We start from the raw sequence: 16,571 nt of genomic DNA, 5'->3' as shown, positions 1-16,571 counted from the left end.
CATTGCAAAAATTGCTCTTCTCTTCTCACCAATAAATGTCATACCAATACACTAACAAGTTTCCTATACGGTACTACATAGCTGAATGAACTTTTTCACAATTGTAAAAGAAACTGTATGTCATAAGATTTTCGCATACAGGAAATAACAACTAAACCAAAACATGCGTACGACAGTTCGTGAAATTTCTCTGAATCTGTCGTTGTTTTTAGTTACGTCTTACTGGCATAAACCACATAACTGTTTGTCTCCCTAAGGCTTGTGCTAATATCGCTGACGAAGCATGTTCGCCAAGACTGACAGCTCGGCAAATAAACGAGTTGTATGTTTAGTGCAAGTCCATTTTCAAAATTAATGTACCGGCCGTTTGGGTGCCAATGCCGCAACTGAAATATACATTCGTAGTACAAGCAAATGACAACATTTGATCGTTCTGGTACAAGCAAATGACAACATTTGCTAGTTCTTGTATCGAAACCCTAATGCAAATATTTCGGGAAGTAAACTTGGGCCTATAAATTTTATAGCGGCATTACAAAACACGTGTGCCTTTTTCTGCCTTGCGGCATTTTAGCGATAGCAATCTAACGTACATAAACTATTGTTGCACTTAATAAAGCCCTTTCGCCGCTATCTGTAAGTAATCACTTTCTTGTGCGGGTCAACGAATTTCGCTGTAACAAGCCCGATCTTTCAACTTCGCAGCTGACCGAGTAGAGAGAGATTGAAGACAAAACCGTTCAGTAATTTTCCTCTATCGCCGGCCTGACCAGCAGTACACTCGAAAACAAGTGTGGTGACGCTGCCAGCCAATCAGATTTGTTCGCCGGCACCAGCTGATCGGGACCGCGCAATAAAGAGAATTAAAATCTCCTCCCGAGTGTTTCTTCTATTCTCTTTGAATGGCGGTCCCGCTTCATTGAAGAGGTGGCGCAATTTTTGATGGCGCAATAAGGGAAATCAGGCCATGAACACCCCGCAGTTTTCCAAATGAGCAGAGTAACTACATTCGGAAGTTTCACGCGGTGTACACAAGCTAAATATTACTAACAGTTACCCAATTTTATTTAATAAAATTTCTACTTAAAATTTCCACAAGATAATTGCACAACCAAAGGTTAAAGTTGATCTAATTTAAATTATTTAGCCATTTTTAAAAAGCAATTGACGGTGTCGCGGAAATCTGGTTCCCCGGAAATCTGGTTCCCATTGGCTACTTATAACTTATTTTTTGAGAAATCTAAAACTCTGGTCCGACTAAAAATAACAGTTGTTGGATGCAACATATTTTGTACATTTCTTTTTAAAGATTTTTCTTCTTGATAAAAAATTGATGCTGTATTTTACCTTAAATTGTACATTATGACGTATGACCATCAGTGACCTCTACCGTTAACACGTCATCAAAAAAGAAAAAGGACGATAAAACATACATTTTCACATTAGATAAAATAAACTATCTAAAAACATGTATATATTCAAGTAATCTTCGTTCGAAACCAGATTTATAGATTTCTGATAAAAATGTCCCGTGTCTGCGCATGCGCAGTAGCCGATGGGAACCAGATTTCCGGGGAACCAGATTTCCGCGACACCGGCAGTAAACGCGAAAACACTCAAGATGTAAATATGCCGACTCAAGATGTAAATATGTTTTGTAACAAGGCAGCGCGATATTAAATATGACGTACATCGAATTTGAAAATGCAGCATCGCCCCGAGAGAGATACAACCAATTCTATGTATATCTGATAATTAACCACGCATTTCGCTGTAACCTAATAAGACTTACAATACGAATCTATGATCATTATATTACCGTGCTGTTTTGATTATTATTTATTAAACAAAATAAATATTCAAGGAAATAAAAGAATTTATGGTTCCTCGCGCCACTGCCCTGAAAAAATACGCCAATTTTTACTTAAAATTTTCCATTACCCTAAATTGAGACGATCGATATTTCGCAAGAGAATCGCTTATTGCATCATAAACAGTAAACACAATGTCTATAAATACATTCAAAGTATGTAATCAGAATTTTTATGTTGCCACCACAATTTTTACATCCGACGATGATCAACAGAAGCGTTTCATTTGTGACGTCATAAAATCGTAGACTTTCTATTTTAAACAGCCATCGACCCATTTACGTGCCTAGCAACCGAACAATAAAACCCCTCGAATTGCTGTTGCGTCACGATCGCAAGTTCTAACTGCTGAAAAACAACCGAATCAACAACTCAAAAGGTAGATGCGAGGGAAAATGGGTCAGAACCTGTCTTGTAGGAGTGTGTTCGGCTGAAAGAACTAAATTTATCTTAACTGATTTGAATCAACGCTCAAATCGTAACTTTGATTAAAACTTTACTTGAACTTTTTGCTTAGTGGATTTTGTAAGAAAATTAAAAGCGGTTTCGTAGCGATCACTCTCTCTAGCTTGTGTGAAATGTGGATTAAATTTTCCTTGTCAAAAATCGTTTCGAACCTAATTCAGTAAAACTATAAATACTTTACACCAAATTTCTGGCTATCCTTAAATTTTAGTTAAATAGAAATAAAATATTTTATGTAAACCTGCTTTAAATGACCACTGTGAACTCGAATTCCATGAAATTTGCGAAACTTTCTTTGAAAACGGGTAGAAAAAATTACAGTGCAAGAGAGACCACAATATAGTGTACAAAATAAACTCTGTAAAAAAAACGGATCGAGCACCGAGCTATGGCAAACAAGCGGTTATAAACAAACGGTTATAAAACTACTGGGCGATGCTTTGGCCTGACAAGCAACAGACGAGCTGCCACATTAACATTTCACCCCGTTTTAAATTTGCGGTCCGTTTCCAAGTAAACAAGTCGGAGCAGTGGGTTTACCGGTTTTCGCCTAACTTACAATGGGTAGAAAAGGAAGATCTTTACATTTTTTCCGAAGCATGCCCTATTAACGCTATGTTAGATGGTGTACATCCTAAACAGTTCTAGTTGAAAGTACGATTAAAAAAAAGCATAAAATAAACTCTCTGCCAACTCCAGGCTATACCCAGATCTAATTAATACTGTAGTGCGCTTATAACACTCTGATAAGTTAAGGTAAGAAAAAGATAAGTGACGTCATGGAGGATGACGTCATACTGACGACGTAACGATCCAAGGAACACATTTTCATGAAACCAATCCAGGAATATATGAGTATCCGAAACTCTACAGGCAGCGAAGTGACGTCACATGTTGATGACGTCATCATCACGTGCCTTCCACGCTTGAATGGTCGCTGTCGATTGGGCGATCGAGCGGAACCAGATTGGATTCCTTCCGTGACGTCATTGTAGCCAGTAGCGGTTTCGCGAATTCGGCGAAATCCTCCGACCACGATGCCAGCAGGTAATCACGTGAATCTTGATCACGTGACGTGACGTCACAGCGAGCACACACAGAATCGTAATCTGGAAAAAGAGGAAAGAAAATATATCGTGCCCGGGCTTGAACCTATAATAACCTCGGCTAAAAAACAAGACGTTTTTTTCTGACAGATCCAACGCTTAGATGCAATTGTAGAAAGGAGTTTCTTAGGGTATTTTATCCTATAAGAGTGAGGTCTACGGCGAGACACGCCATGTGCCCTGGAATTTTAGGCCACCATGTAGGACCTCAACGACATAGAAGAAAACAGTAACCGTTATCATCTAATATTACATAAGATACCACCAGGTACCAAGGAATTCTTTCAATATTTCAACAACGGCATGACATTCGTCTACAAGTTGTCGACCACCAGATATTAAGTTCCATATGAGTTGGCACACCACGCCACCGATCCTCCACTCCGTTGGTGCAAAGTCTTTCAACACGTCAATCAATCTGTGTGTAAACGTAACAAGTACTGGTTAATAACGATAGCTTTGATATAGTAGAGTGAGTGGAGATGGGACACCTTTAGTACATAATATTAAAATATCCTGATCGTGTTTCAAACAATTAACAACGGTGAATGGAAGTCGTGAGGATAAGGTTTCAAAATTTTTTTAAATGTTCTTTGTTTACTGCCAAGTGGGACGAGAAAATAAAATGAAAAAGTGTCCCATCTTCTTCCACCCCACAAAGATACATTCGTGGTAAATCGTAAGCTGGAACGAGGTGTATTCGTGGTAACTCGTAAGCTGAAACGAGGTCGAACCAAAAATAACTATAGTAAGCCCCATGCGGTAGTAGTTTGCTTAGAATTCACGTTTTTTTCTTTGCTTTAAAATGTCGGGATACAGATGTTTTTAAAATAAATAAAATACAAATTCGATTTTACTTACTACTAACCAAACGCTAGACCATAGTCATTATTTATGGCCTAAAACCTCTAAACCGTGGCCGCTAATAAAATTCCGTCAATTCCCTCATTTTGTTGGCCTTGAATTTGTGGCTTTAAATTGTGGGTTATATATTATAACCGCACGCATTCTTAATGCGTATAACAATTTTCAACTGTGACGTCATAATTGTTATGTGCGACCGAGTCAACATATGACGTCACATCGACGTGCGCGCAATCACGTAGAGTAGGATGGGGAAAGATGGGACACCTTTAGCACATAATATCCAAATATCCTGATCGTGTTTTAAACAATTAACAACGGGTTGGGAGTCGTAAGAATTTGGTTTTGGTTTTATATTTTATTGAGTGTTCTTTGTTTACTACCAAATAGAACGAGAAAATAGAATGAAAAGGTATCCCATCTTCCCTTACCCTACTATATAATGTAAAAAAAAAACACATAACAAAAAAATGTAAAAAGTATAGCAGGGTGGTAAAATAATACAGGCTTTCATTCTTTTTTCCCGCCTCGTTTGGCAGTAAACAAAGAATTTTTACAAAATTTTATACCGTAGCCGCGCGACTCTTAAAAGTCTTATTATTGTTTAAAATAAAATCAGGAAATATATGATTTATGTGCTAACGGTATCCCATCTTACCCCACTCTACTATAGAAATTTAGCAGACATAAAAATGTTACAGTAACGGCTGCTATACTTCAGCAAGGCTCCTTCCTGTACGACGGGGTTGCGTTTATCAACATCTGTGCTCACGTTCACCAGTATACCGCATGCGTAGTACGCCACCTGACGGTCGGATGAATCCAATAATGCGACCATCATCAAATCGACTAAGAAATAGAAAAAAATGCGCGGTAATTGGGTGAATAAATGAATTTGACTTATTTATCCTTGCGTGGCGGAGAACATAAGTCGTTATGACACGGGTGTTTTGTTTCATACACCTCGTGCTCGCTTACGAGTTACCACGTATTTAAATTTGTAGGTAATTATTATTTTTAACTTTTTTTATATATATTTTTGTAATATATTACAATTCAACAACCCATTAGCGACCACTGGGTTGGAGCAATTGCTGTTAAGCGTCTTGCCCAAGGATACGCACGCGGGCATGGTAGCAGCAACGAGCCTCGAACACGTCAAATCTGTGCTACAGGCGTCTACGCTAATCACGTTTTCCTAACGGCCTTCTCTTCGATATTTAAAATTTTGCTAGCATATTCATACATGGCAGAAAATTCATACCATGCTACGTTATTCAAAGAAACAAAAAATGAAAAACTATACTGACAGGGCCAATAAAACCAATAAAATCGGGCAAAATTATTATGCATACCGACATTGCAAAGTCGTTTTCAGGCAGAATTCAAAGTAAAACAACAGTCGCGTAAATGTACAATCAATACAAACCTTTATGCTGGTGCAGTAGGTCTCTTACATCCTTGTATCGTGTAAGGTTGCCAAATACTCTGCAAACTTCAGCGACACACGCCATGTTATCTAACATCATTAACTTTGACAGACCTAGGACCAAAAGGTACAAGGATCAAGTACAGAACAAGGGAGCAAATTTTAACGGACCAAATTTGCTGTAATTTATCTAGGTCCCATGGCATGCCATGCCGTAGGACTTCATGTATAGAAAATATAAATGACCATATTTTGAATGGGATAAAAAAATTATACAACTTGTTTTGTATACTAGGTATGAAACTCGACAGCAAGCAGAAGATGTTTCTGAAGGATTTTTATCAGTTGATGCCGTGAAGAAACACCCATTTTATACAAAATACAAAACGGTTGTAAGAAGTCAGACATTTTATGCAATTTTTAGATTATTTGTATAAATAAATTACGAAGGTGCAACTTACACACTGCTATCTGTAGCCTGTTGTTTGTCACCGCGCTCCCCGCCCCCGACACGCCCCTCACCAGTTTATGGTCATAGAAGGAAAGGTTACTCAAGGTCGCGAGTGAATTCACAACTAATTCCTCCGAATTTTCAACAGACGTTGTTTCTGTCAGAATTTATAAGATTTATGGGTGAAATGTATTTTCTTACTCCAGGATGAATACTGAATAAATGAATCTTATTGTTACCTCACATAGTGCGGCAATGATAGTTATAAAACGGGTGTTACGTTTCATGCACCTCGTGCCCACTTATCTTTTTGGGTGTTTTTCCTTTATTTAGATACAAGATAAGGCAGTAGTGGAACACATTGAATGATTAGGTGGTGATACGGCACTATACGACTAAAGTTCAAAGTTCAAAGTAAGACGGGATACGAAATTATTGCCTAAACATATAGTATTGTGGGGTAAGATGAATACAGTTAGCACCTAAATCCCAGAATTCCAGATTGTGTTTTGAACACGCTCATTTAGAGACGCACGGCTACGATTATGCTAAATTGTAAATATTTTTGTTTACTACGAAATGGGACGAGAAAAGAGAATAAAATTGTCTCATCTTACCCCACCCTACTATGGCACTGTTCTTACCTAGAATATGCAGTAGCATCTGCAGACATCGATCGTCAGCCGCTACAAGAGGACCAACTTTTTCACCTAGCGACAAATTCGCAATAACGCGGATTACTTTTACGACCACGTCGGTAGCGTGCGACTTGTCACGTGACTCTGCTACGTCATCGTTTGTGACGTCATCAATATGATCTTCAATGACGTCAAGCATTACAGAGAGGCAGTCGTGATTTTCATCTGCGCGAGAATAGCACTGTTACGTCATAAGATCGTTATTATGTCATAATAAGGAGTGGGAGTGATAAAAATTAGATTTAATGTTTTTTTTCTAGGTTATCGAATTTTGTTAGAATTAGAACTAGCTATAACAACTCTCAAGGCAGAAAAAGGTAACTAAAATTCCAAAGCCGTAAATTTGATGCTATCAGGTTACAGGTAGTAATTTAAGGCTGACAAAATTAGGGGGTTAGACTTTTTAGGAGTTGGTAATTCTAAAAAGGTATTTGCACTTGAGCTACAATTTGGGATTTAGGAATTGTCAGACTTGTATTTTATGTCTTGCAATGTGGCTTAATGATTTGAGTGTATTTTAAACAAAGGGAACAGGTTCAATGCTCAATACTGCCACTACTGTGGGCGTATGTGTCATAGGGCAGCAAGACATTAACAGATATTGCTTCAACCCAGTGGTCACGAATAGGTGGTTCAAAAACTTCAAATGTCAGCCATAAAAACATATATGGTAACTTGTAAGCAAGTACAGAGTGTATAAAATAGAACACCCTGTTTTATAAGGAGTCTTTGACCTGTTGCAAGCTGCTTAATAGGTGTCAATAATTCATTTATTTTCTGTGTTATAATTTTTTCAGTTTTATTTTTTAAAAGCCATTTAGTCAACCTATTATAGACCACTGTTTTGGAGTAATTGTTGTTAACTGTTGCCCAAGAACACATACGCCCACAATGGCAGCACCGAAAGGCTTGAACCAATCACCTTGGGTTACTTATAAGCACGGACAAATGCCAGAATATTAGCAGCAACAAGCTTTGAACCCAAAACCTTAAGGTTACATACAACCACAGACAAATACGCCCACAATAGTAGCTGCGAGCCTTGAACTCGTAACCTCTGGATTGAATGTAATGTGAATGTAACTGTAACTTTATCCTCGCGTGGCCCGAAAACAACAGTCATTATAACACAGGTTTAACACCCTTGCCAGCTTGCAAGTTACCATGTATGTTACTTTGTGGGTGATTATTTTTTGGGGAATTTTTTTATTTTATTTTTATGTATGGCTAATAATTTGGACAACCCATTAGTGACCACTGGGTTGGAGCAATTGGCATTAAGTGTCTTGCCCAAGGACACATACGCCCACAATGGTAGCAGCCGCGACAAGCCTTGAACCTATTACCTCTGGGTTACAACCAGGCGCGCTAACCACTATGCCACGGCGCCAGGCTGGGTTAAACACAAATGCACTAAAACAGTCTTCTTACCATCTTCATAAAATGAACGAAAGAACAAATCCTCTCTTGCGTGCTCGCTTCGAGCAGAAAGATTGCCGACAGTGAAACATAATCTTACCACAACCTCTGCCCTTTTACTATGACGTAATAATGATGTCATAATGACTCTCGACCAATCAGGTTCGGCCAAGAAAGTGGGCGTGGCAGAAGCATACATTGTCATTTTGCTGGTGAATTAAAATGAAATTTTTGTATATACAGATGGTGAATTAAAGTCAACCAGAAATCGGATTAATATTAAACAAAAAATATGTAATATATATTAGGGTGGGGGAAGATGGGGCAACTTATCATTTCATTTTATCTTCATGTTTGGTACTAAAAAAAAGACCATTCAAATAATTATAAACCCATATCCTCACGACTCCCATAGAGCGTTTATAACTGTTTAAAACACGATCAGGATATTTTGATATTATGTACTAAAGGTGCCCTATCGTCCCTAACCCTACTAACTATACATAAAATTTAAAATTCGCATAGGTAACGGTTAGGGATGCACACTACAGAATAATTAGGTATTCTAGGATATCCTAGAATACTTTATTTCGAATCTAGAATTCCGAATCTAGAATTTCGAATCTTTTTAGATTTATAGGAAAAATGAATTTTACCAACATAAGTCAGTTTATAGACTCTTTTATAGCAGCCTTGTTGGATCATGAGCTGTAAAATGACCAAAAATTGTACTATTGGGTAGTGTTTGCGTTATGAAACGTAAAGCAGGCTATGAAAAGAAGTTGCGTAACGTATACTCTCGAAAGTCCCACAAACACAAAAATTTTTTTTTTTCCTTTAGTATTCGAATCTAATTAATGTGCATCTCTAGTAACGGTAAACTACATCCTAACAAGTAAAACACACAGATAGTTTTGATATCTTTTCTCTTCCTTTGTTTAAATGGCTAATAAATTAGAAATCTGTTATAATGTGTTAACCTGTCTATGTTTTCAATCATGGTCAAAATTTGCGACAAAAATTTTCTACCTGAATATTCGTGAAATATTCCATGTCAGGTTTCCATCGCTCCCAAAGACTTCCAGCATCCGCAGGAGAGTGGAAGTGGAGGATAAAGATCTGGAAGCTTTCTTATCAACATCCATTACATTTCGGAACGCAGCCGTGATCTAAAAAGAAAATTTAAAAAATATTAAAAATTTTGAAAACAAAAATGAAAGAAATGAGGCTTATCAATGCTATACATGTATACAACAAGAGAGAAAAATTCAAATTTCTGTTAAAACAAAAAAACTACAACACACAAAGTGTCTTTTTACGCTTGAGACGGCCTGAATATGACATAGAAGCGTGTTAGCAAAATTCTTGCTGGAAGAGCCAAAGTATTATTATAATATGCCAGGCAGCAACAGATATATAGTAGGGTGGGAGAAGACGAGACATCTTTAGTACATAATATCCTGATTGTGTTTTAAACAATTAACAACGGCTTATAGGAGTTGTTAGGATGCGGTTTTATAATTCTTTGAATGTTCTTTGTTTCCTACTAAATGGGACGAAAAAATATGTCTTTTCCCCAACCTACTATATAAAAAACACAAATTTGAACTTACCTGTACTAAAAAATCTGACGCATATTTCTGACGCTTGGTGTCCCCGTGGAGCACTGTAGCTTCGATAGTGTTGTTCATGAATTGCGTGAAAATGGCGAGTGCGTCATGACTCAGCAATGCTTCCGCGACAGTCTAAATAGAAAAACTTACATAATATGCTTTATAAGTTATATGATGTGGTTTATAAGTTAATATGTTACATTATACTATTTTAAAAGCTGTAGAAAAGCTAGAGAATACATCTTACATGTTAATATTAGGTCAAAAAGAACTGTAATACAGACCATGCCCATTTTTTTATTATAAATTACCTCATTTTTTCGTCAGTTTTAAATACAGACATAACATGATACAAACAATAAAATTTGCTGAAGCATACATTATGGGGTCACAAAGCCTTCTGTGATTTTACAAGTAGGGATGCACGTAACAGAATTTAGATTTTATATGTTTCTTCGTAACATATTGTTCAAAAGCTCAAAATACAGAACAATTGGCAAGCGACTTTAGTAGCCTCAATACCCAGATTTATGTGGGTAAAATTGATTTTTCCCATGAATAAAAAAGATTTGAAATTTAAAATTCGAAATAGAGTATTCTAGGATATCCTAGAATACCTAACTATTCTGTAATGTGCATCCACAAATACCATTATAACAAAGCAAACCTTGTTATCGGACAAAAACTTTAGCGAACCGCTCATGTACACCAATGCCTCGTACTTTGGTAATGGGTCGCTCACGTCAAGAAACACATTCAACATTGGTACTGTAAATAAAGGGGGTGTGTTTAAGTGTAATCTCATGTACTTTACACCGGTGCCTACATCGCTAGAAATTACATTAAATATTTGGAAGACTTTAAATAGACTGGGTTTGGTGTGTGTTGAGTGAGGGAATGAATAACTGACACATTTATCCTCAGGGCGGTCAATGACAGTTGTTAAAACAATGCTATCTTATTTCATACACCTTATGCCCGCTTTTTTAGTTTTCACATATGTAGCTTTGTGAGTAATTTTTTTAGGGTTTCAGTGATCACTAATTGGCTGTAGCACCCAAGGTATTGGGGTAAATGGCCAACTCAGGCCTAAATATCTCCAGAACCCATAGTGTAGGACATTACGCGTAGAGAATAGAACTGCTATACAATACATACTTTTTGTATTGTAATAGCTATACAGTATACATATATAGTAGAGTCTGGTAAGATAGGACAGCTTTAGTGCCTAACATCTAAATATTCTGATCGTGTTTTAAACAATTAAAAACGGTCTATGAGATTCCTGAGGATACGGTTTTATAATTCTTTGAATGTTCTTTGTTTACTTCCCGATGGGCAGGAAAAAAGAATGAAAAGGTGTCCCATCTTCCCCGTACTTTACTATATAGGCTATATATATATAAAGCAAACACAAAGATACACAAGAACCAAACACACCTATCAGTTTGTATTTCATGAAGAGCAGATCGTGTTGTTTATCTCGACATATACGAAACATGAGCTTGCACAAACTTGTCAGGTTCTTACTGGTAACTCGTAACTGTAGTAAAAGAAAGAGGAGAACAGGTTCAAATTATAAGGCTTCCAAAAACCTGTGCCATTGCACTGGCGCAAGCTGCATAAGTATTCTATAAAACACGTGCGCCACTTTTTCTACTAATGATTGGTAAAGAGTGTCTAATATATAAAATTAGTGAATTAAAACAGTCATAAAAAAGTTTCTTAAAATGTTTCAGAGGGTCCAAATGTGAAGTGACAAAAAAAAACAGGTAATATATGATAATGTTAATGTAATTCTTAAGTTGTCTCAGTAACTTTAAACCAATTCTTTTGGTTTCGGGTGATAGCTTACTTACAAAAAACAAAGTGCATGTTATTGATAGAATATTCTAAAATGTGGCCAAAACTTTTGACATCATCACAATAACCTAATGTTTAGTGGGCTGTTCCTTTGTGGAAACTTTTGACACCATTGCAAAAAAACATTGCTTTAACATTGGAAAAATATATAATTCTATATATATATATATATATATATATATCTATAAACCTCACAGAACAGTAAGTTATTGAGATAGTAACCTGAAATGTGCCCTAAACTTTTGGGTTTTGACAGTACCATTTTTTAACATTGCAAAACAATATCTATATATAGCCTTATATAACATGTATTGTTTTATGGTTTTTAAACACCAAACAAAAAAAATGCAAAAAAATAAAAAATAAAAAAAATATATATATAGCCCTATATAACATGTATTGTTTTATGGTTTTTTAACACCAAACAAAAACATGGCAAAAAAAATATATATATATAAAATAAATATAAATAATGTAACATATATATATGTATGTAATAGATTTACATACCTCCAAAATTATCCTCGCACTTAAAAGATGCAGATCATGTGACTTAATGTGCAGAAGACGGAAGAGAGCGGAAAGGAGAGAAGTTCTTCTTCTGTATGACATCCTTACAAAGCAGGATCCATGAGAGAGCGTTGTATATAACGATCCACACACTTCACATAACTGATCAGGGTCTGAAAGTTCACATTGTAAAGTCGTTTAAATAATATTTGCAGCAGGTTTTATATGAAGAAGAGACTGATAATGCCACTTAGACAAAATATATATATTTTGTTATACAATTGGATGGACTTGATTTTTGTCTGTTACGTTTCGTAGTACCAGATCCTTACTGTATTTCTTAGTAAAAAAGCAGTGTTAAAATAGTGTAAGTTAAATGCAGTTTTATAGAGTAATTGTTAGATTTAAATAGATAACAATTTAAAAATGATAAATTAGCAGACCCTTTTGGGGGTGATATCACTGATATGATAATATAACAGTTTTTCGGACGCACGTTTTAATTTAAGGCTGCATGCCTGCACTGTATTGTATACATATTATTATTAAGCTTGTAGCATTCTCTATGAATAAAGTCCTACAGTGCTGCATGTTAAGGGACCTTGGATTAGACCAGAGTTGGTCCATTACTCCAATACAATGTAATAAAAACAACTAACCACTCGCTTGTGAATATTCTTCTAATTTTTCCACCAATGGCAGAACAGTTTGGTTCCAATAAAAAGCTTCTTCTGCCGATTCGTCGTTTCGTTGACCCCCACTTCCCCCACCTACATGGAAATCATATTTATAATATAATTTTTAAGGAGTTTAAAAACATGGGACAGATAAGACTCAAAAACTGTATAAAATAGTGAAGAATAAAATTATAATAAAAATACCAAAATTTGGAAGAGATATGGTTTATAACATTGGGTTGTAGCGTTCGTTGAGCGAGTATATCTTGTAATGCCTGCGAACACGTAAATGCGAAACACAAGAAGAGAACGAAAAGAAAAAGGCACGCAGTCGCTATGTTGCAGGACGCTTCCTGCGTGCGACCTTAATTAGTAGAGTGGAATGCGGAGCATACATTCCAACGCTACAGGGTATTTATAACATTGATGCTTGCATTTATATTACAGTCATTGTCCAAATAGACAGCCATGCAGAAAATGTTAGTAAAAAAGCTTATCAATAATGTAATGCTTGCCAACTTAGCATACATGATCATCATGCATCATGTGATAAATAACCAACAAAGCATATAAAACTGCAACACACAAAAAACACACAAAATAATAAAAATAAAAAGGATAAAACAATTATATATAGTGCAATAGTGGTGTGGGAAAAGATGGGACACCTTTAGCACCTAATATCCAAACAGCCTGATCGTGTTTTAAACAAATAACAACGGTCCATGAAAGTCGTGAGGATATGGTTTTATATTTTTTTGAATGTTTTTTGTTTACTACCAAATGGAACGAGAAAATAGTATGAAAATGTGTCCTATCTTCCCCCATCCTACTATATATCTATCAAAAAAAGTTGTTTAAAACAAAATTGTATAAAAAAAGTTGTTTAAAACATTAACAAGTACCTGATCCAGGAGAGGGCCTCCGCCTGTCTCCGCTTGATCTTCCAACAGATCCTGCAGAAGATGCAGTACTCCCACTTGAGGGGGCTCTTTGTTCATCAGGTGCCGTCGGTATCACAATGTCCTAAAAAAAATTTCTTTTTGTTTTGGAGTGGATTTTTTTATACTTTCAATTGAGTATAAAAAACAAACTTAAAAACAACGTTTTTTAACCAAATTTTATGTTTTTTTTAAGAACATATGCATATTAGATCATAAATGCACTTATTACTAAAACAGCAGATACAACACCGAGCATACTGTAGCATAAAACAAAGGAGTTCTAAAAGAGAATGAAAAATTGGCAATTTTTGAACACCAAATTTTGGTATTGGGGTAATGGGTAAACTCTGGGCTAAATTCCAGGTCCCCTGAAGACCCTCGCCATAGGACCTTACTTATATAGAATAGAATACTGTGACTGTGACACCATATATATACCTTTTGTTTCTGTGCAGTTTTTTGAGTTTTAGGTCTAGCAGGGGGTGGGGTTGGATGGTATCGACTTGGAATCAGCATTGATGGCGTTTTGTCGTCAATTTCATCAAAATTATTCACTTTCTGATCTGCCCATATTTTTACCATATATATATTTTTTTGTTTTTTTTACAAATAAAATGCACTAAAATATTAAATTTTTTGAGTTTTTTCCAATAATTTTATACTTCACAATTAAATACATTGAAACATTGCAATGCAGAGTCATTTTCTGATGGTTTAAGGTGATAAAAAAGTGCGTGCATATCTTTGGGCAAGACACTGAAGGTCATTGCCGCAACCCAGTTATAGTGAGTTGTCGCAATTCGTAGCCACACAACAAAAATAAAAAAATCCCACAAAGTAACATATGTAACTCATAAGCGGGCAAGAACTGTAAAAAACAGAACACGCATGCTATAACGAATGTCATTGTGACATTGTCCAACCGCTAAATATTAAATAAGCAAATTTCATCCATGCAACTTTAAAACTGTGACTTTTCTCCCTTTTTTAGAAAAATTGTTATTACCCACAAAAAACAACCACGCACAAAGTTTGTAATTTATAAGCACGCGCGAACTGTACACCACTGTAATAACAACTGGCATTGTATTAATGCTCAAGAATAAATAGTCCAAGCAAATTTTATTCATGCAACTTTAAAACTTTGATTTTTTCGCACTTTTTAGTTAAATTTCAAAGTTTGTTATTCCTACCTGCATGCACAGCTTTAACTGGTGATCGAGGGGTTTGTTGTTTTGCTCCTTTTCTTAAAACCAGCTCGCTACCGTCACCTGGTGTTCGCTGAGACGAGGACACAATCATGGAGGATTTTTTACCAACGAGAAGTTCCGGGTTAGATGGAACTATTGGTTTCTAAAAATATAAAACAATGAGTTTGTGAATTGGGAAATAAGAAGGCAAAAATGGTCACTTAAATTGTGATGTCATTAAAAAAAATTTGATGCTGGGCACTGATCATATTTCTAGCGATTAGAAGAATATACCACATGATGAGTTAATTTTAACAGTTTTTGGCCCTTAAAATAACTTTGAGTTTGTCCACTACTGTTTTTGGTGCACCTTGAAAACCTGCCCGCTTGCCCAAAGCTTCTACCAACAGACAAAGTCACATATATAAACTAAAACCTACATGATTAAGTGGAGCTAGCTTCGATTTAGCAACGGCCCCAGAGTTGGGTCTTGACGGTGAATCGGTGGGGTCAAAATGTTGGGGGCCGATACTGAAAGCTGACGGGGGCCGGGAATTCCCCCTGGTACCCTCTGCTGAAGCACCAAATAAGGACCTGCTTGCATCTCTTGGGGTCGCAGGTCGACGAGTTTGGATTGCCTGCGAGTTTCAACATTGGACACATTTAGGGGAAAATAGTAAAGCATAGAGCTATAAAAAAAAACCAAGTAATCTTAATAATACCAACTGCTCAACAAAAAAAGATTTGTGGCCAACTAAAAAGGGAAGCACTAAGAAGGTATAGGACAGTCATTTCCAAACAGGGTTCTGCGGACCAACTGGGATTCGTACAGCAGTTTCTGAAGCGTACAACAATTTTTGTAGGGTTACCTTATTTGATAGTTTTTGCTTTTTCTTCACTGGTGTGGTTTTGGCATTTTTTCTATATCATTTTTTAATTTTTATAGGGCCGAAATAATTGCAAAGGGTTCACCACACAAAATTTTTAAAAAAGTTTGGGAAGCATTGGTATACGAGAAAGTTAGTATCGAGATCAATGTTAAGACCTCATTTAGGGTAAAATACTGGTGTAATGTTTAAATAAAAAAGACTAAACCTAAGTCCTGAATGCCCCAACGGTAATAAGTTAAAAATAAAAATTTAGCAATGAATTATAACTTATAATTATATATATATATATTGTATGTCCTTGAATTGTGTTAATAAAATGGAATCATATAAGTTTTACAAAAGCGGACCACAAGTACACATACATTTCTTTTCTTTCTCTTTGGCAAAAAAGGTAAAATACTGGTTTACTACAAGCAAGTTACCTGCAGAGCGCACCATTGCTTAGCGTCACGTATTACTTCAGCACTAGATGGCCTTTCAGGGGTAGTGGCGATAAAATCTCGATTTGGAATGGTTTTATATTTTTTCATTGACATACCAGCTTTTCTATGCTCCATCATTACACAGTGACCAACATTAAT

The 16,571-nt window shown here is 36.2% G+C and overlaps 1 protein-coding gene across 3 annotated transcripts; it reads right to left on the bottom strand.

Moving 5' to 3' along the window:
* Positions 1-592: 592 nt before the first annotated feature.
* Positions 593-16,550, bottom strand: LOC149727011 (armadillo repeat-containing protein 2-like). Of its 3 annotated transcripts, none has more exons than XM_089889956.1 (18): positions 16,413-16,550; positions 15,541-15,738; positions 15,104-15,263; positions 14,349-14,473; positions 13,872-13,992; positions 12,949-13,059; positions 12,290-12,462; positions 11,357-11,459; positions 10,584-10,684; positions 9,917-10,048; positions 9,333-9,472; positions 8,316-8,512; positions 6,831-7,049; positions 6,197-6,343; positions 5,736-5,849; positions 5,023-5,155; positions 3,715-3,860; positions 593-3,445 (listed from the first exon to the last, which is right to left on the bottom strand). In XM_089889956.1, the coding sequence occupies exons 1-18, from the start codon at positions 16,548-16,550 to the stop codon at positions 3,246-3,248; spliced, it is 2,658 nt and encodes an 885-aa protein (XP_089746082.1). In that variant the 3' UTR covers positions 593-3,245. The 3 variants fall into 3 exon arrangements, with proteins under 3 accessions (XP_089746082.1, XP_089746083.1, XP_089746084.1); XM_089889957.1 differs by having other exon boundaries at positions 15,541-15,744; positions 16,419-16,550; XM_089889958.1 differs by lacking the exon at positions 593-3,445 and having other exon boundaries at positions 3,720-3,860; positions 4,965-5,155.
* Between the last annotated feature and the right edge of the window lie 21 nt (positions 16,551-16,571).

Source organism: Ciona robusta, chromosome 12 (assembly GCF_009617815.1).
Source record: "Ciona robusta chromosome 12, ASM961781v2".
NCBI lineage: Eukaryota > Metazoa > Chordata > Ascidiacea > Phlebobranchia > Cionidae > Ciona > Ciona robusta.
This window is presented reverse-complemented; position numbering and strand designations above follow the sequence as displayed.